This window comes from Ahaetulla prasina, chromosome 3 (genome assembly GCF_028640845.1).
Source record: "Ahaetulla prasina isolate Xishuangbanna chromosome 3, ASM2864084v1, whole genome shotgun sequence".
Taxonomy (NCBI): Eukaryota; Metazoa; Chordata; class Lepidosauria; order Squamata; family Colubridae; genus Ahaetulla; species Ahaetulla prasina.
Genome location: NC_080541.1, coordinates 13,446,656 through 13,467,984, shown reverse-complemented (window position 1 = coordinate 13,467,984; position 21,329 = coordinate 13,446,656). Strand labels below are relative to the sequence as shown.

Below are 21,329 nucleotides of genomic sequence, written 5' to 3'. Positions count from 1 at the left end.
AAATTCAGGACAACCAATTGTTGACTTAGCTGTTATCAAATGTCCAAAATGGAACTGAAACTCGGGTTCTACCATCCTTTGAATCCATCAGCCTGTTTTGACTCATGGCCCAACTTCTAAACTAGACAGAAAGAATTCTCTTTGCACCGTTTAGGTGCCTTTTCGAGAGGCAACTGGATTTTTTGGGTTTTCCTTTGAAGACGTTTCACTTCTCATCCGAGAAGCTTCTTCAGCTCTGTCTTCAAAGAAAAACCAGAAAGTCCAGTTACCTCTTGAAAAAACACCTTTGGAACAACCATGACCCTGGATCAGGGGTCTCCAACCGTGGCCGCTTTAAGCCAGGCGGACTTCAACTCCCAGAATTCCAAAATATTTCCAAAAAAAGGAGATTGGACAAAGAGCAGTCAAAACAAAAGATCCTCAGATCCATTGAATACGTTTAGAGCTGTGGAAGAACTGCCAGCTTAAATATTGCTGCAACTCAACACTAAAACCTCTGATGACGTCACCTTGGTACAGTTACAAATTACCGAGTCTGCTTAGCTAGTTGGCTATTTATTTATTTCCAAGCTTTATTATTTTTACAAATAACTCAAGACAATAAATATATCCAACATATCCTCCTATTTTTCCCCACAACAACCACCCTGTCACATGTCACATGTAATTCCGAATTCTGGGAGTCGAAGTCCGCCTGGCTTAAAGCGGCCAAGGTTGGAGACCCCTGACCTGGATGATTGAGAATCTCCATAGACATTTGCATGGGCGAGAAAAATTTGAAAGTATTTTCCGCTGAATGGACCGTTGTTCCGTCCACCTTGCCAGATCAGGAATATAGGAAAAAAATTATAATTCTGCTCCAAACCGCACTCCTTCATTACCAATATGAAATGACACCCCCCTCACCCCACCCAAAGACTAAATATAGAATGAGGGATGTGAACAAAGGCTTTTGAGTTCCAGAAATGGCAGCGCTCATAATGCCTGAAGAAACTTCTCAACCCCAGAAGCTTCTTAAGTGTTTACTGTATTAAGCTTGACCCGGATCAATGCACTCTCCCCTCCGAGCAGGAATTAAAATCTATTACGGGATGGATTTCTAAACATAGTAGTATTATCTATTGACCCCTAATTTAAGAGCCCTAATGCTTGTGCAAAAATATAGGTCAGGGATTTTTTCTGTCAGTCAAGAAGGAAGACTGACTTCCATACTTCTAAGCCTTCAGCTTCCTCCCTCTCTCTTTCGATTTCACTACTATTCGCTTAGTGTAGTGGATCTCTGGGCCAATGGACTGCTCTAACTACTAACAGCTGGATCAATACACTCTGCAGTTCAGGGGTGGGGGGTGTCCAACCTTGGACACTTCAACTCCCAGAATTCTCCAGCCAGCCATGAATTCTGAGAGTTGACGTCCACGGGTCTTGAAGTGGCCAAGGTTGGACACCCTCTGCTCTCATCCTTTTCACAAAAAATCTCTGTACCAATCAACATCAGAACTCTCTATACCCATGATGGCGAACCTATGGCACGTGTGCCGCTTGTGGCATGCGTAGCCGTATCAGTGGGCACACGTGCTCAGCTGATTTTCGGGCCTTCTGGGCCCACCAGAGGTAGGGAAACAGGAAACAGGTGGTGGGGAAGGCCCGTTTTTTTCTCTCTCACCTGGCTCCAGAGCCTCTCTATGAGTCTGGGGAGGCAAAAACGGCCTTCCCCACCCCCACCAGGCCCTTCGGAGGCCAGAAACGGCCCGTTTACCAACTTCTGGTTGGACAGGAAGTGACGGTTTTTGCTGTCCCCAGCCTCGGGTACGCACATGCGCCCCCCCCCCCCACTCCCCTCCGGAACACGATGGCAAAAAAGGTTAGCCATCATTACTCTATACCAATCCCAAGATTGGTGGAAACTGATCAAAGAAAGAAGCAACTTAGAACTAAGGAGAAATTTCCTGACAGTTAGAACAATTAATAAGTGGAACGACTTGCCTTCAGAAGTTGTGAATGCTCCAACACTGGAAATTTTTAAGAAAATGTTGGATAACCATCTGTCTGAGATGGTGTAGGGTTTCCTGCCTGGGCAGGGGGTTGGACTAGAAGGCCTCCAAGGTCCCTTCCAACTCTGTTGTTATGTTATGTTAAGATTTGGGCCAGAGGTGGTTTACCTTTAAAAGCGTGGTCTTTGTTGGGTCAAGTTTAGCATTGCAGTCCACCTGTGAGGAAAGGAAAGAAGACGGAAGGAAAGAAAAGCTGAGCTTTCACATCACATTTTCAAGAAAAGCCCATCATATGCAGTTTTTAGAGCGTCCAGGCCTACTGGCTTTAAGGAGAAGTCCCATACTTATCTTCACCTTGTAAAGGGATTCCATTACAAGTAGACTCCAAATTACAGCCATTCTTTTGACGTTACAACGGTGTTGGAAAAAGTGACTTACAACCTCGCATCGATGACTGCTGCAGTTGCCCCCATGGCAACAATTGTAATTTGGGTGGGTGCTTGGCAACTAACAGGCATTTACCACAGTTGCAATGTCCTGAGGTCACGTGATGACCATTTGTGGCCTTCTCAGCCAGCTTCCAAACAAGCAAAATCAATGGGGAAGCCCGAAGGAGGTAGCAATTGGCGATCCTGTGGTGTCTCACTTAATGGCCACATCAGTTAACAATGAATTTTCCGATCTCTATTATGGTCGTAAGTCAAGAACTACCTGTAGAGGATTTCAGGAAGTTGCTAGTGATATTCTGGATGCTAAAAAGCATCGCTTGATATTCCATTATTTTTTTCTGATGCCCCCACTGCTCCTTAACAGGCAGGAAGGGGAATTCTGTTTTCCTGTTTTTCACAAATCTGTTCTGTCCCCCCCACCACCTCACCTAAGAAAACACAAGCGCCGAAGGATGTCTGCCAGCAATTTATTTACAAGTTGGCCTGGTTTCCTTTGGCAGAGGAAAGTTCTGGCAGCTGCTCTCCAAGTGCTTGCCAAGTTTCTTATCAAGAGTCAGCGTGTTTACAGTCCGTTGCCAGAGCAACCAGGAGTCTAAAGAATGGTCAAAAGTTACTCACGAAAATCCAAGCCTTAAATCCAAAAACTGTCTCAAGCTCATATGATGCAGTTCACTCTTAGTAGCTTTTGTCCGTCACAAGGGCCCGATGGCAACCCCATCCGCTTTTATCCCCTGTGGGGTGTGGCTCAGTGACTCAGCACTCCCTGGGCCTGCCACACCTCTTCCTCTGCTGCGCACGCCTCTCTTTCCGACGCAGCCTGGGGTCAATCCAGGATTGATCCTCCTCGTCCTCTATCTGTGGGGGCTCTGACACGCCTTCTTCCTGGCCTTCCGCCGGCACTTGAGGCGTTGCTAGGAAGGAGGGACCTGGAGAGGGAGGCCTTGTCGGCTCCTCTCCCTCACTCTCAGAGCCATCCTCCTCCATGAGGACAGGCTCGGGGGCCGGAGTCACAACAAATCTATCTTGGGGATGTAAAAGTTCGAAGTTGGCAGCGGCACCCATTCATTCTCCTTTGCTCTCCCACTTTTTCCCCTTTGCTGATATTCAAAAACATGACTTCTGAAATTATGTCTGAAAATCCATGTAGCCTGAAAACCACAAGTTATCTATCTACCCCAGGTTTCAAGACTGTCAGCTATGGACGGAATTTAATCTCTCTCCTTGTCTCCCAACAGCTTTCATTTTGATTCCTGCTTGAACAAATGGCTGGAATTAATATCCAAATGACCAGCTTCCAAACCTACGCTATTATTTAGATTGCGGGAGAAACTCTCGTTGTTGATTATAGGTACTGCTTTTAATTCCCGTAAGAACTAAATTGCCTAGTAAGAATTTTGCACCAAAAATGCGATGAAAGAAGATAAGGCTGTGATTTAAGTGTTAACAATTCTGGTAATGAACTGGATCTATTTATTTTTTTTTGAGTCCTCCATTTGCAATGACATAAATACTTCATATGTAGCTTGTCCCTGAGACCTGTTTCTTGCATATCCCTTTCCACCAGGCGTGAAATCCAGCAGGTTCCGACAGCTTCTGAGGAACCGGTAGCGGAAATTTTGAGTAGTTCGAAGAACCGGCAAACACCACCTCTGGCTGGCCCCAGAGTAAGGTGGGAATGGGGATTTTGCAATATCCTTCCCCTTGGAGTGGGGTGGGAATGGGGATTTTGCAGTATCCTTCCCCTGCCATGCCAAGCCACACCCACCAAGCCACACCCACAAAACCGGTAGTGAATTTTTTTTGAATTTCACCACTGCTTCCCAAGCTTTGGCTACTACATCACAACATTCCCAAGACTGTTGTAAGAAGTTCTCACTTCTCACAGATCATACTTAGTGGCTGCCACCTTAGTCCAGCAAGAGACAAACCTGTTCAGTCCCTCACTTAACTATGAAGTTTAATGAGTAACTTCAGCGAAATCATTACTCTTCAATCTTATCTGATTTGACCCAAACGGGTCAGGAACACAATGGTTGGGATTGTTTCCAAGGTACCAGCCTGTGATGGCTACTCTAGCTTACCTCAGAAAGTGAGAAAGATGCGATGGCAATCAACTCGCAGGACTGAACTATCTTGAATTCTGGATCCAGGTGACCTCTATTTCATATATTTATTGAGGACGGGGGTGGGGGGTGGAGTTGCCCTACTACTTACCTTAGGACAGTTGCAGCCAGGCCTCGCACACCCTGACACCTGCCTTGCCAGCCCATTTCTTCTGCAGCCGGCAAGGCTTTCCCGAAGGCCTCTGCAGCTGATAACAGAGATCAGGAAAAATCCGGAGCTCTGTTATTGACTGCAGAGGCCTTCGGGAAAGCCTTGCCAGCCGCAGAAGACGTTCCTGAAGGCCTCTGACAGCGAAAAGGAGGCTGGGGGCAACGTGTGCAAGTGAGGCGAGCCAGTGAACGGCATCCCCCCTAAAATAAAACCTGTTGACTTTTTTGGTGGCAATATATATATATATATATATATATATATATATATATATATATATATATATATGTTGTTGGTTGTTCGGGTTTTCTCCCGTGTGAAATTGGAAGTGTCTTGGCGACATTTTGACGAAGTCTCATTCGTCATCTTCAGGCTTCAGCTTCGTGCTTCTGGGAGCAATGTGTGATCGCAGCTGTTTCTTCCTTTTAACTGCTAGTGGGGGTTTGAACTGATTGGGTGGGAGCTTGGCTGTGCTCTGATTGGATGGGGGGTTTTCTGTGCTCTGATTGGCTGGGGGTGTGTCCTGTGTTGGTGGGGGCTTGGTTGTGCTCAGTCTAGTCTGTGTTGCAGGGGGATTTGAGCTGGTGAGCTGCATAGCTGTTGTTTGGCTTTGTGGTTGTGCTACATCTTCATAGTGGGTGTCAGTCTGCTGCATGAATGGATTGGAGGGGTTTGAAATGGCTAATGTTGCAGCTGCGGTCTGGCTTCTGGTCCTTGGTCGTGCTTCATGATCAGTGTGGGTTTGGGTCTGCTTTCTGGGTGGATGTGCGGTGGTGACATCCTGTGTGGACCTCGTGAGTGTGGGTCTGGTGTCATTCCTCGTGTTAGGGACTCGTTTGTCAATAAGGGCGGGTTTCCAAATGGCTGGTAGGCGGGAGGTGTCATCTCGTTTGTTCATGCTGTGTGGGCGTTTTTCTATCTCAATGGCTTCTCTGATTATTCTGTTGTTAAAGTGTTCAGTTTTGGCGGTAGTTCTGGTCTTTTTAAAGTCAATATCATGTCCTGTGACTTTAATGTGTTGGGCCAGGAAGAAGTTGGTTCCTCTTTTGACTGAGTTCTTGTGTTCTTCAATGCGTGCACTTATTCTTCTGTTGGTTTGTCCAATGTATGTGGTGGGGCAGGCGGTGCATGGGATTTCATATACTCCTTGATTTTCTAACTCAATTTTGTTTTATCATTATAAAACAAAATATATTATATATTATATATATTTTATATATATAAAATATATATATATATATATATATATATATATATATATATATATATATATAAAATATAATATATAATATTATATATTATATCATATATGTATATATATGATAGGCTCTTATATTTGGGGAAAACGTGGGTATGTATGTAGGTAGGTACATACATACGTACCTATGTAATTTCCTGCCTTTGTTATGATGTACTTACCACAGCGTCAACTGCAGGAGAGCTGTCTCCAACCACCAACAATGAAGGGCACCTGAAAACAAACAATTGAAATAAGAGTCAGCGACTCTGCACTTCTTTAAACCCTATCAGAGAAAGACCGATATTGTTGTTCGACCAAATCAAACTCAAGGTATTGACCTGTTGAAAAAAAATGAACCCTCTCAATTTCGTAAAAAACCTAAATACGGCCAAATTATTACGATCATCCTAAATAGGATCAAAGTTCGTTTAGGATAATATGAGTAACGCTCGGTTTTTGTTTTTTTCTACTCCCAGATACATAAAGGGGATTGCAAAAGCGATGATTATGCTGGCTTCAATGCCTGCACTTTTTCGCTCAAATGATATAAACAAGTAACAATATAAAATAAATGCTTGGATCACTGGAGCAGTTCTTATTACCTTACTCCTTCGTTGCTGTCATGACAGACTGAATCTTTTCATTTGCACCATAACAAAATTGGATGTATGATTGGAAATCTAATTTAGCCTCAGGGATCATGTGGCTGAGCACCCTGCTCTCATTTCTATTTAAGAAGTGAGTTTTCTTCTGCTGTCATTCATTCTTGGCTTCTACCATTTATTTTTTGTTTTTTTGGGTGCTTTATGGTGGCTGAGAGGTGGAGCTCTCGCCTCACAATCAGGAGGCTGTGAGTTCGATCCTAGGTAGAGGCAGAGATTTCTCTCTCTGGGCACACTGAGAATATATCTGCTGAACAAAACTCCGCATTGGTGGCAGGAAGGGCATCCGGCCATTAAAACACTCTGCTAGCTCCATTCAGTTGCCCAGATTCCATCTCACAAGGGATTACGAGGTCGTTAAAAATGAAGATGATGATGATTAGAGTCAGTGTTAATTCCTGGAGATTGCTTGGACAAGTCCCTGCAGTTTTCTGGGCAAAGTTTTTCAGGAGTGGTTTGCCATTGCAAACCAAACTAGGGCTGAGAGACAGTGACTGGCACAAGAGCACCTTGTGATAAGGTAGACTGCTATTCAATTTGTACATTCCAAATTTCCGTAAAAACTGAGAAGGCAGGGTTATATAATCTTCATCAAAGCTTCAGTAAGGCCACCACGCAGACGGTAGGCTGACCCCAATAAGGAGTCAGGCAATCTTTCCACACTGTAAATTCCACTATGAGCCACGTTGATGCAGAGGTTAGACTGCAGTACTGCAGGCTACTTCTGCTGGCTGCCGGCTCCCACAATTTGGCAGTTTGAATCTCCACCAGGCTCAGAGTTGACTCAGCCTTCCATCTTTCTGAGGTGGGTAAAATGAGGACCCAGATTGTTGGGGGCAATCGGCTGACTCTGTAAACCGCTTACAGAGGGCTTGTAAAGCTCTGTAAAGCAGTATATAAGTCTAAGTGCTATTGCTGGTACAGGCTCTTCTCATTGGCCTTATCAGCCGAGGGTGACTTTTGAGATCAACCATCAGCTTCTGGTCTACATTACCTTGGGCTGTTAAGCCATGTTTTTTATTGATTGATTGATTGGATTGATTGATTGATTGTATTTTTATACCGCCCTTCTCAGAGGACTCAGGGCGGTGTACAGCATAGATAAAACATAGATATTAAAAAATTTTAAAAATACAATATTCAATTAAAAATCTGATTCAATAAGCTGAATATTAAAATTACTGAGTAAAAGTTACTAAATAAATGAAACCCCTTAAAAAACCCACTAAAAAACCCTCAAAATTAAAAATTTATCATTAGGCCAGGTGGTTTTAAGCTCGCGCTTAAAGGTCCGAAGATCAGGGAGAAGACGTAATCCCACAGGTAGTTCATTCCACAGGGCTGGAGCCCCCACAGAGAATGCTCTTCCCCTGGGGGCCGCCAGCCGACATAGGTTGGCCGACGGCACCCCAAGGAGGCCCTCCCTGTGAGAGCGCACTGGTCGATGGGAGGTAACTGGCGGCAGCAGGCGGTCCCGTAGATATCCCGGTCCAATGCCATGGAGCGCTTTAAAGGTGATGACCAAAACCTTGAATCGCACCCGGAAGACCATCGGTAACCAGTGCAGCCTGCGCAGGAGAGGTGTTACATCCAGTTGGAGCCTCCTGGTGCTCTTCAAGGGAAGCCCCATGTAGACAGCATTGCAGTAATCCAGACGGGAAGTAAGGAGGGCATGAGTGACTGTGCATAACGAGTCCCGATCCAGGAAAGGGCGCAATTGGCGAATCAGGCGAACCTGATAAAAAGCTCCCCTGGCGACAGCCGTCAAATGATCTTCTAAAGAGAGCCGTGCTGTCTTTAGTGAGCCAGCATTCCCTTTGTGTGTTTTGCAATGTGTTATCATAACCAGGATTTTTACCATTTGCAGAAACAAGGCCAAGGAAACGCTATTTTTTTGAACCCAACGTTAAAAGGCCGATTGTTGACAAAAACTTACTGTAAAGTAACCACATTTACTCCTGGAACTGGACGTTCAATGTCTAGATCTCTTCGGCTGCAAAACAAACAGGAAACAATTGTAAGAAGATATTACATATGCAACTTTTAAAGCCCATTTCCCCCCAAAAAGATAGGAAGAAGCTGTCAATATGAGACTTTGTGGCTAATGTATATTCCCGATTAGAGGGACTGCTAAATCTGGTGTTCTAGCTTTCAATTAAATTCTGAGTACAGGTAGTTCTCAACTTACAACAGTTCATTTTAGTCATCATCTTTATTTAACGACACCATAATCCCTTGCGGGATGGAGTCTGGGCAGCTGAATGGAACTAGCAGAGTGTTTTAATGGCCGGATGCCCTTCCTGTCGCCAATGCGGAGTTTTGCTCAGCAGATATTTTCTCATTGTGCCCGAAGAGAGAGAGAAATATCTGCTTCTATCCAGGATCAGTTTGTTTAGTGACCGTTTGAAATTACAACAGCATTGAAAAAAGAGACTTAGGACCATTTTTTATACTTATGACTGTTGCAGCATGACATGATAAAAATTCATATGGTTGGCAACTGTTTCATATTTATGATGGTTGCCATGTCCCAGGGTCATTGTGACCTTCCAACAAGCAAACTCAACAGAGAAGCCAGATTCATGTAACAAACATGTTACTAGCTTAACAACTGATTCACTTAACAACTGTGGCAAGAAAGTTCATAAAATGCGGCAAAACTCACTTAACAGATGTCTCACCTAGCCACAAAAACTTTGGTGCTCGGTTGCGGTTGTAGGTCAAGTACTACCTGAATTCAGTGTTGCTCCAAAAGATTAAAAATACAATGCCCAGTTCTGAAAAGTCCACTCAACAAAGGAGGCCCTCCCTGTGAGAGCGCACTGGTCGATGGGAGGTAACTGGCGGCAGCAGGCGGTCCCGTAGATATCCCGGTCCAATGCCATGGAGCGCTTTAAAGGTGATGACCAAAACCTTGAATCGCACCCGGAAGACCATCGGTAACCAGTGCAGCCTGCGCAGGAGAGGTGTTACATGGGAGCTACGAGGCGCTCCCTCAATCCCCCGCGGGGCCGCATTCTGTACCAGTTGGAGCCTCCTGGTGCTCTTCAAGGGAAGCCCCATGTAGACAGCATTGCAGTAATCCAGACGGGAAGTAAGGAGGGCATGAGTGACTGTGCATAACGAGTCCCGATCCAGGAAAGGGCGCAATTGGCGAATCAGGCGAACCTGATAAAAAGCTCCCCTGGCGACAGCCGTCAAATGATCTTCTAAAGAGAGCCGTGCTGTCTTTAGTGAGCCAGCATTCCCTTTGTGTGTTTTGCAATGTGTTATCATAACCAGGATTTTTACCATTTGCAGAAACAAGGCCAAGGAAACGCTATTTTTTTGAACCCAACGTTAAAAGGCCGATTGTTGACAAAAACTTACTGTAAAGTAACCACATTTACTCCTGGAACTGGACGTTCAATGTCTAGATCTCTTCGGCTGCAAAACAAACAGGAAACAATTGTAAGAAGATATTACATATGCAACTTTTAAAGCCCATTTCCCCCCAAAAAGATAGGAAGAAGCTGTCAATATGAGACTTTGTGGCTAATGTATATTCCCAATTAGATGATTAGAGGGACTGCTAAATCTGGTGTTCTAGCTTTCAATTAAATTCTGAGTACAGGTAGTTCTCAACTTACAACAGTTCATTTTAGTCATCATCTTTATTTAACGACACCATAATCCCTTGCGGGATGGAGTCTGGGCAGCTGAATGGAACTAGCAGAGTGTTTTAATGGCCGATGCCCTTCCTGACGCCAATGCGGAGTTTTGCTCAGCGGATATATTCTCATTGTGCCCGAAGAGAGAGAGAAATATCTGCTTCTATCCAGGATCAGTTTGTTTAGTGACCGTTTGAAATTACAACAGCATTGAAAAAAGAGACTTAGGACCATTTTTTATACTTATGACTGTTGCAGCATGACATGATAAAAATTCATATGGTTGGCAACTGTTTCATATTTATGATGGTTGCCATGTCCCAGGGTCATTGTGACCTTCCAACAAGCAAACTCAACAGAGAAGCCAGATTCATGTAACAAACATGTTACTAGCTTAACAACTGATTCACTTAACAACTGTGGCAAGAAAGTTCATAAAATGCGGCAAAACTCACTTAACAGATGTCTCACCTAGCCACAAAAACTTTGGTGCTCGGTTGCGGTTGTAGGTCAAGTACTACCTGAATTCAGTGTTGCTCCAAAAGATTAAAAATACAATGCCCAGTTCTGAAAAGTCCACTCAACAAAAGGGAACAAATGCCATCAGATGAATCACTCTTAAGTTTTAATATGCCCTCTCTTTGTCCCTCTCTCTGGAATCCTTCCTTCCAGGGGTTTCCATCGACAAGTTTAAATGTCAGTGGGAATCCCAAGTAAGCTTCCTACCACAGCTGTGTAGCAAGATCTCCAAAGCAATCTCAGATCCTGTTACCGATTCCCCCTAAATAGCAGCAGCAAATATTTTCTGAAAAATTCAGGGGCGTATTTACCTGTTGTAAGAGTTGACAAACAGATGGAGATTGTTTTGGTTCATGTCATTGATGATGTGCTGGCGGTAAGTATGGATCAAATCGTGGCTGCTGTGGATCTCATCCTAGATTTTAAGAAACATTCTCATCAAATATCAGTTAAGACCCGGAGAGGGAGAACATCTGGAAAGAGCAACAATGACTTAGCAGGATGTTTCTTGCAAGCTTAAATAAGAGTGCTTCAGGGATGGGCTGCTGGGGGTTCGGGAGAACCTCTAGCTAAGATTCTGTGTAGTTTGAAGAACCCCCAAATCCCACTCCTGGCTGGCCCCATCCATCCCATCCCGCCCCTCCCCGAAGTCCCCATGTGGCCCGTTTTGGATGCAGGAAAGTGCAGGTCGTGCATAGAGGCTCAGGGACGATGAAAAGCTGGAAGTTTTTGGAAGTTGGGCCTCTGGTGGCTCAGATTGCTAAGACAGTCTGTTATTAACACAGCTGCTTGCAATTATTGCAAGTTCGAGTCTCACCAGGCCCAAGGTTGACTCAGCCTTCCATCCTTTATAAGGTAGGTAAAATGAGGACCCAGATTGTTGGGGGCAATAAGTTGACTTTGTATATAATATACAAACGGATGAAGACTATTGCTTAACATAGTGTAAGCTGCCCTGAGTCTTCGGAGAAGGGCGGGATATAAATGCAAATAAAAATAAAAAAGTTTGGGAAGGCCCATTTCCTGCCTCTAGAGGGCCTCCGGAGCCTGGGGAGGCCATTTTTGCCCTCCTGGAGGCTCGAGGAAAGCCTCCAGAGCCCGGGGAGGGCGAAAACATCCCCCCAGCCATGGTGCAGGACGCTGACTAGGCCATGGCCACCATGGCCACGCCCATGCTGCAACCAGGCAGAGATCCCCTTGCTAAAATTTTTGAAGCCCACCCCTGGAGTGCTTGCCGATTTATTCACGAATGGAAAGTATGTCGTATTACAAGTTCACGTAGGCCTGTATACAAGGTTAGAGATGAACTTGCAACAAGAGCCTAATCAAGGAACTTCGATGCACGCTCCCACCAAGACTGGCATGGGAAACCTCTTTGTATATAAACAAAGAGCAAACCCTGCTCCCTTCTAGCACTGATGATGTTAGCTAGCTGGGTAATGAAATGCTGGAAGCAAACAACTCAGTTCAGAGAGCGGTTCAACCCTGAGCTGCAAATATTATCTTTTATTGTTTATCGTATCTACCATTTGTCTGAGATGGTATGGGATTCCTGCTTGTTGGGACTTGATGGCATGAAAACAATCCCAACACATAACTATCCCAACTTTTAAAGAGATTGGGCCTAATCGAGCAGGATTTTTAAAAAAATCAGGAAAATGTAAAATAGTTCTTCAATTGTATGGATGGCATCCCTTGGCTACAATCAATTCTTAGTATTCTGAGGAAGATGATGGTTGAGCTTTATATTTTAATATGATTATTTAAGAAGAAGGCTTACCTTGCCAAAAAGATGTGAAATGACCATGTCTGGTAAAGCATGAGCCCATCCAGAAATCTAGACATTTTTTTTAAAAAAAAAGTAGTACATTTTAGGATAATTCAAATACCCCAGGGATCATGTACCATTAACTCAGTCATGTTAACACACTGACAATTCAATTATATACAGGTAGCCCTTGACTTGCAATAGTTCATTTAGTGACTAGTTACAATGGCACTGAAAAATGTAACTTATGACCGTTTTTTTCATAGTTACGACACACGCAGCATCTCCATGATCATGTGATCAAAACTCAGATGCTTGGCAATTGGTTCATATTTATGACCGTTGCTGTGTTCCAGGGTCGTGTGATCACCTTTTGCAACCTTCTGACAAAACAAAGTCAGTAGGGAAATTTAACAACCAGGTTACTAATGTCAGCCCTTGAGGCCATCTTTTCATATCCAACTAACTTATCCACTGCAGTGATTCACTTAACAACGATGGCAAGAAAAATCGTAAAACGGGGCAAAGCTCACTTAACAAATGTCTCACTTAACAACAGTAATTCTGGGCTCAACTGTGGTTGTAAGTCGAGAACTACCTCCACTTCAAGCAATGCATTTTCTTCCCCCATTAAATATATAGTCCTGGAAGGATACACTAAACTCTTATATTTTATGAGTTCCCTCACTCTATAGCTTCAAAGGATGAAGAAACATTAAAAACAACAGTAGCTTGGCTTCCGAGTCCCAAATAAATCCAAATGTTTATTTCTGTAATCCCTGCATTTCTAAACACACCTTGATCTGTTTTAAGGTAAGTTTACACAAATCATGCCTTTACCTTGGTTGCAGCCCAGTCCATCCACCCTTCGGCACATGGATTGACGTTGATAAGAACGAGTCCTTCCACCATATCAGGGTAGTTAAGCTGCAGATTGAAGAGGCAACATGAGCAAACAACCAGATATGATGGGGGTCTGAGGTAAAAATTTGGGCTGTTGTTTTTTTTTCTGGACTTTCCCCATCATTTGGAAAAGGAATAACCACCCTCCCCATACCATCATTCTGAAGATCTGTTGGAAGTGGACATTTGTTTATTAAATAGATATAGTTGCCCAACTCACACTCAGTGACCATCTTATTTAAATTAAAATTAATTTTACTGTCTTCCAGGGCAAAAACCATGTCATGTGCAGAAGGTCCGCTTCAGGAATAATAATAATAATAATAATAATAATAATAATAATAATAATAATAATAATAATAATAATAATAATAATAATAATAATAATAATAATTTAATTTTTATACCGCCCTTCTCCCGAAGGACTAAGGGCGGTGAACAGGCAAAATAAAAACAACAATCAAATACATACAGTAGAATAAAATATTAATTAAAAAACTTATTTAAATTAGCCCAATCTAAAAATACTTTTAAAATCCCAAAACCTAATTTAAAAATTTAAAACTCTAAAAACAACTAAAATTCTATGCCAGTCCCACACGGATAAATAAATAGGTCTTAAGCTCGCGGCGAAAGTTCCGAAGGTCCGGAAGTTGGCGAAGTCCAGGGGGAAGCTCGTTCCATAGGAATCATGAATCATGAATATCAGAGCAGTGCTGTCACCTGAATGATACAATATGGGTTCTTCTGTTGTGGTTGGGAATATATGAGAAATTGTCAAGTGCAGAAAAATCAGGAGTCCGGGCTGTTCAGATGAATATGTTGGTTTATTGTATGCTAAAGCTCTGTATTTTAGTAGCTCTGAACTACTAACAGTCGAAACAAATTGGAGGAAGGTATGAGTCAACAGAATTCAAGGTGGGATGGACTCAGATCTCTCGTGGTCGTGAAGGGACTCGAGACTAATGACACATATGACTCCTTCCTCAGGCAGGCTTTAGCCTGGTTATCTCCTACAGAAATATTGTGAAATATTCTGTACTTTTGGCTGTTCAAATCTGCGCCATTCTTTGGTGAGGAAGAAGTTAGGTCACATTTTGATTTTTGTTTCTTTGAAACTGGATATCTGCTATCAAGTAAGTTTAAGCAGATCAGAAGATGTGAAGCTGAAAACAGTGTACTGTACTCAAGTTTATAATAGTTTTACAAAATGTGCAACTAAGAAGGGAAGCAAACGACCCCTATTCCCAACTTACAGCAAATCGGGTCAAAATGTAGGCCCCAGCTCCAGTCCCCATTCCGATCACGCTTTTCAATCTAAAAAGAAAAAGAAAAACGCAGCAAGTTAGAAATAAAATTATATTAAAAAAAGAAGAATAAGGTGAAGTCGTGTATTGGTTTCTAATGCCTTCCACTTCTGGATATTCTATTTCATATTCAATATGCATTCAGCATATTCTTCCATGTCCACTGAGAACAGAATGGAGGTCATTTGGACATGGTATCTCCAACTATTTCCATTCCCTCCACAAAAAAGAAAACGAAAATTGTCATAGCACAAGTCTTTAAAGATGGCATGAAGATTTAAGAGTTGACCTCATGCTCTAGACATGTCAAGGTAAATAGTTCAGTCTGAGCTCCCCTGCACAAATATTTGCTTGAATTGTATCGACTAGTTTAAAGTTTAGCTCTGCGAGAGTTTTAGACTTCTTCATAAAAGAACAGATTCTACACCATTCAACTAGATGCAGAAAGAAGGCTGCCAAGCAGTACAGCAAACAGTTAAATAAAACTGAGTTTTCCTTACATTGAAATTTAAAATTAAACATATTGCTTAATAACCAGTCAACACTTTTAACTCAGAAACCTACCACACGATTCAGAGAGTGTGAATTTAAATATTTCTCTGCCGGTGGAATTGTATCAGAATAAAATATATTTTGGGGATGGCGGCAGAAGAATCTGCTTCTAAAAGAACGTTCAACCCATCTAAACATAAAACATATGAAGAACATTTGCAGGAAGTAGGATATCTAGTTTAATGAAAAGAAGGACTAGGGGAGACATGAGAGCAGTGTTCTAATATCTCAGGGGCTGCCACAAAGAAGAGGGAGTCAAGCTATTTTCCAAAGCACCTGAGGGCAGGACAAGAAGCAATGGGTGGAAACCAATCAAGGAAAGAAGCAACTTAGAACTAAGGAGAAATTTCTTGACAGTTAGAACAATTAACCAGTGGAACAACTTGCCTCCAGAAGTTGTGAATGCTCCAACGCTGGAAGTTTTTAAGAAGCGATTGGATAATCATTTGCCTGAAGTGATATAGGATTTCCTGCTTGAGCAGGGGGTTGGACTAGAAGACCTCCAAGGTCCTTTCTAACTCTGTTATTCTATTCTATTCTATTCCATCTACTGCTACTAAAGCCATTAGATGTGAAAATTTTCTTTTTCCAATTAACCAGCCCAATGAGAGAGATGTGGAGTTCTTCAACCTCTTCTGCTCCGAAGTACAATGGATTCTAAAACCTCTTCAGTTGTAAAAACCACCAAAGAAAACAAGACAGATATGTGACCGTTTTCTGTTTGGGGGATGCTGTGAGGGAATAGGAAAATGGTTTCTCTGAAGCTTGATTGGAAAAATTGAGGTATTCTATTCTACTCACCCAAATTGTTTTAGAACTCCAGGAAGCATGTCAGACAGCTGATCCATGGAAGGATACATGTACCTATAAAACAAATGTTAGAAAGATGTAACTCGTTTTCCAAAACATGGGAAGTAGCTGTTCTACCTCATTCTGGGTTGATCACCTCAAACCTGACTCCTCAATTAAGGAGGATTCGGAGAAAGGAGGGAAACAACAACAACAAATCAAGCAGTATAAATTCATATCAATAAATAAGAGTTTGAAAAACTAGGGTTTGTTTAGCCTTGAGGAAAGATAACTGGGATGAGGGAATCTTGGCACACTACAAATCCCTTAAAGCAGGAGTCTCCAACCTTAGCAACTTTAAGTCTTGTGGACTTTAACTCCCAGATGAATGCTGGGAGTTGAAGTCCACAAGTCTTAAAGTTGCCAAGGTTGGAGACCCCTGCCTTAAAGGATGGCTGTCAGGCCTGGAAGCCATCTTTTGCATTGGGCCTTCAGGCCTGCCACATTTACTGCTGTGGAAAACTGGGATGGGGGATTATATGATAATTAGTCATAATGACATTGCTTTCTCAGAGAGTCAAGGATATCTTGCCCTGAACCTGGATGGCTGGAACCGGGAAGCATCTCCAGTTGGGACAGTGCTGTGATTGGACCATGTGATGGACATGTGGGTGCAGGGGAAGGGACTTGGGACTTTCCTTTGGCTGGGGAAAACCTAGAAGCTTTCAGATTTGGGGTTTCCCAGGATGTGCCAATATGACATTTCTAATACAATGGGACTTTGAGGAACTTCTAGCCTCAGAGTCTTCTTTCGTTGGGGGTGTTACTTGGAACCCTGACAATGGCATGCCTACACACACACTCACTTCCCCCCCCCCCTCTCTCTGCAGGTAGTCCTCAATATACAGTGTATATTGCCTTATACACTGTAAGCCGCCCTGAGTCTTCGGAGAAGGGCGGGATATAAATGTAAACAAAAAAAAAATTATGACAATTGAGCCCAAAATTTATGTTGCTACGTGAGAAATTTGTAAAGTGAGTTTTACCTCATTTTTAAGACTTTTCTCACCACATTTGTTCAGTGAATTATTGCAGTTCTCAAATTAGTAAGATGGTTGTTAAGTGAATCTGGTTTCTCCCTTGCCTTTGTTTGTCAGAAGGTTGAAAAAGGGGATCACATGACCCTGGGACACTGCACCCATCATAAATGGGAGTCAGCTGTCAAGCATCTGAATGTGAATTAAGCAGCTATGGGGATGCTGCAACGATCATAAGTGTGAACATTCGTTATAAATTACTTTTTTTACTGCTGTTGTAATTTCAAAGGTTGACTCAGCCTTCCATCCTTTATAAGGTAGGTAAAATGAGGACCCAGATTGTTGGGGGGGCAATAAGTTGACTTTGTAAAAATATACAAATAGAATGAGACTATTGCCTTATACACTGTAAGCCGCCCTGAGTCTTCGGAGAAGGGCGGGGTATAAATGTAAACAAAAAAAAAAATGGTCCCTAACAGATGGTTGTAAATCAAGGACTACTTGTACTACAAGCTTGGCTGCACCATTTGTAAACCAGTATCTATTTTCCCGGATAAGGAATAAGAATTGGGACATTAAAAATATGCTTCAGAAACAACAAGAAAAAAAAAACCTGGCCAGTAGAATTTCTCCCCTTTCCCATACGAGTCATTTTGGAACGGAGGCTAAAACCTCCACATGAAAATCCGCAGAGTTAGTAGGAGCCACTAACCCAGGTGGGAAGGAAGGCGCTCCGTCTTGCTGTCCCGGGGCATCCACGTGGCACACTGCAAAATGTTGTGTGATTTCCTGCATGTCCTCGTAATTGAAGAGGGGGTTGAAGCACGTCTTGTCTTTGGAGGGGAAGCAAAGGAGAGGTTGCGACATCATTAAACAGGCAAAACGTGGAAAAAGACTTTCTCAAGAGCGACTAACGGCACAACCGAGCCCTAGCAACTTTATTGCACGGGGAAACGGCCAGGCATTGTAGGTCAACTTGTGACCATCTACGCACATTATGAAAATAGAGATGTTTACAATGGTAGAGAAAGTCACCCTTGGATTAATGGACGTTTAGGAAAAGCAGTTTTTTAAGAGAGTGAGCTGCACAGACGCCTGCCTTATTTCTTTGCATTTTTTTTTTTTTTTTTGGCAACACAGATCTAAAAAGGAGCTTTTCTTCGGAGTGTGAATATGTGGGCTACTCCAAAGTCAAGCTTTTCATCCATTTTTCATCAATTTGGGTCTGCAGTTTGCACAACGCTCATTTCTGGTTGAAGAGACCGTTGCTGGATGAAAGAAAAAAAAAATCTCAAAACCATTTTCCTGTGGTCTTTTTGACAGTCCTAGTTCGCTGTACAAAAAATACAGTCTCATATTTAAAAGCAATACCGTATATACTCGAGTATAAGCCGAGTTTTTCAGCACGTTTTTTGTGCTGGAAAAATCCGGCTTATACTGAGTATATAACCTTATCTGGTTTTTTTTTCCTTTTTCACATTATACCGGCCGGCGCGAACTTGGCGGGCTTTTGCTTTAGCTGGGAAGCCCTGCGGTGCAGTGAGAGGCGGGCGGGGAGCCGCCAGCCTTCTCGGCCGAGGGAGGAGGGTTTCGCCCGACGGTGGTGCCTCATTTCCCACCCTCGGCTTATACTCGAGTCCCCAGTTTACCCCAGTTTTTGGGGTAAAATTGGGGACCTCGGCTTATACTCGGATCGGCTTATATTCGAGTATATACGGTACTTAGCCCTCAGCTATCGATTGCTTATTTGTTCCCTATGACTATCATTAAGTGTTGTACCTTAAGATCCTTGACAAATGTATCTTTTCTTTTATATACACTGAGAGCGTATGCATCAAGACAAATTCCTTGTGTGTCTAATCACACTTGGCCAATAAAGAATTCTATTCTATTCTATTCTATTCTATTCTATTCTATTCTATTCTATTCTATTCTATTCTATTCTATTCTATTCTATTCTATTCTATTCCTATTCCTATTCCTATTCTATTCTGCAGACACAGCTAAAGTGGACTTTGTTATAGCGAAGATTTGATGAAGGATTCCACGCTTTTAGCATGACCAATTCCCAATCGTTCTGATTCAACCAAGGAATTTCCGCCCTTCATGAATTATCCAGCAGCTCACAAAAATTAATAAAAAAAATTGTTGAATGGGTTTGCCTATTGTGTTGTGCCAAGCCATAATGCGGTGAGCATATTGATTTTCAAACCCTGGGACTTTTTTCTTTTTTTTGGCCATGCCACTGTAGCTTCTTCAAAAGCCAATTGAAACAAGACACGGTTTAGCATCATATGTGAACTCAGCCAATGCTGCATTACACACTTATATTAACACCAGCCGTTCTAAATTTTTCTTCTTCAGGTATGTCAGGACTGCATCTCCCAGAATTCCGAGGCAGCTTGGAAGCTGGGTGAGAATCCTGGGAATTGCAGTCCCATCACACAGGCTGGATACCTTATTCGGAAAAACTACATTAGATCACAAAGTACGAAACAAGTAAGAAACTAAGCCAAAAAGAAGTTCTCCCCTGCAGGACAGTTATGAGAATGGGCAAGACCTCTGGTGGCTCAGCAGTCTAAGTCTGTCTGTTATTAACACAGCTGCTTGCAATTACTGCAAGTTGAAGTCCCACCAGGCCCAAGGTTGACTCAACCTTCCATCCTTTATAAGGTAGGTAAAATGAGGACCCAGATGGTTGGGGGCAATAAAGTTGACTTTGTATATAATATACAAAATGGATGAAGACTATTGCTTAATAGTGTAAGCTGCCCTGAGTCTTCGGAGAAGGGCGGGATATAAATTAAAAAAAAAAGACACACTTACGATTCAACCCAATATCATGGTATGTTAGAATAGCAGGTCTGTTTCCGCGTGGTGTTCCACACATGGTGACATGGACTGACCCATGGACTGTCTCAATGTCTTGTTCCTGTGGGAGAAGGCAGGATCAGCCATCTGCACTTCAACCAAAAGCCTTCGGAATCCCACCAAGTATTTAACATTCAACACCTGGCAGCACCAGTCAAAGGTACTTTAAGTAGTTCTGCTGGATTCTTGTTTTAAAAAATAATTTTTATTAAACAGGTTGTCTTTAAAAACAACACAAAAAAACAATCACACGTATATAAAAACAAAACACGTCAAGACATAACGTATTGAACATTACATACCATTAACGGTTATTTTACAGCATTCTGTATCGACATGCATATTTTGTTTTGTAGTTCTCTATTCTATCATTTCTATTTACTACTCAATGGTAGGATAATCACATATCTTTTCTTTTATGTACACTAAGAGCACATGCACCAAGACAAATTCCTTATGTGTCCAATCACACGTGGCCAATAAAGAATTCTATTCTGTTCTGTTCTGTTCTGTTCTGTTCTGTTCTATTCTATTCTATTCTATTCCTCCAACATATAATATACATACATATAATATATAATATAATATAACAACAGAGTTGGAAGGGACCGTGGAGGCCTTCTCGTCCAACCCCCTGCCCAGGCAGGAAACCCTACACTATCTCAGTCAGATGGTTATCCAACATTTTCTTAAAAATTTCCAGTGTTGAAGCATTCACAACTTCTTCAGGCAAGTCGTTCCACTTATTAATTATAATATTATAATTATATTTATTATATTATAATAATTATAATATAATTATAATATTCATTGTTCTTGTCTATACATTTATATTCGTTTATATTTACATCTCTTTATTTAATGTTATTCAGTTACTCCAATTTGAGTTTCGTCAATATTAAGTTAAACATTTCTTGTTCTGGGTTCTATTTTAGAGCCAACTGTACATTTTATTCCATATTTCATAATATTCCGAATCCTCTCTTTCAACTCCATAATCATTTTATCCATCTCTGCACATTCTAGAATTTTTCTAATTATTGTTTCGTCTGAGGGTACACTGTTTTGTTTCCAATTTTTTGCAAATGTGATTCTTGCTACAGTGAGTATGTGCAGTATAATGTATTGAAGGTTTTTGTTCAATTCAGGTTTCAAATCTATTTTTTGCTTTGTAATTTCTTCCAAAAGTTTTTGAATTTTAACCAATACTTTCTTGTGATGGGGCACAAATTCTGCTGGATTCTATTCACAACGTCTGCCAGTGTATCATTCAAGTCCTCAATGACAAATGATCAATTTGTACTTACAAGGGCAAAAGAA

At 42.1% G+C, this 21,329-nt stretch overlaps 1 protein-coding gene across 2 annotated transcripts in view; it reads right to left on the bottom strand.

The window, feature by feature from the left end:
• NDRG1 (N-myc downstream regulated 1) overlaps window positions 1–21,329 on the bottom strand; it is a 65,255-nt gene that overhangs the window by 5,098 nt on the left and 38,828 nt on the right. Inside the window, exons 4-13 of one of the 2 annotated variants that reach the window (XM_058175194.1) lie at window positions 19,965–20,070; window positions 17,851–17,971; window positions 16,114–16,176; window positions 14,710–14,770; window positions 13,391–13,477; window positions 12,563–12,619; window positions 11,094–11,197; window positions 9,983–10,039; window positions 6,131–6,182; window positions 2,160–2,207 (exon numbers count right to left, since the gene is read on the bottom strand). In XM_058175194.1, the coding sequence (XP_058031177.1) occupies window positions 2,160–2,207; window positions 6,131–6,182; window positions 9,983–10,039; window positions 11,094–11,197; window positions 12,563–12,619; window positions 13,391–13,477; window positions 14,710–14,770; window positions 16,114–16,176; window positions 17,851–17,971; window positions 19,965–20,070 (756 nt within the window). Of the gene's footprint in view, window positions 1–2,159; window positions 2,208–6,130; window positions 6,183–8,549; window positions 8,607–9,982; window positions 10,040–11,093; window positions 11,198–12,562; window positions 12,620–13,390; window positions 13,478–14,709; window positions 14,771–16,113; window positions 16,177–17,850; window positions 17,972–19,964; window positions 20,071–21,329 lie in introns of both variants that reach the window. The other variant, XM_058175195.1, reaches the window with a different exon arrangement.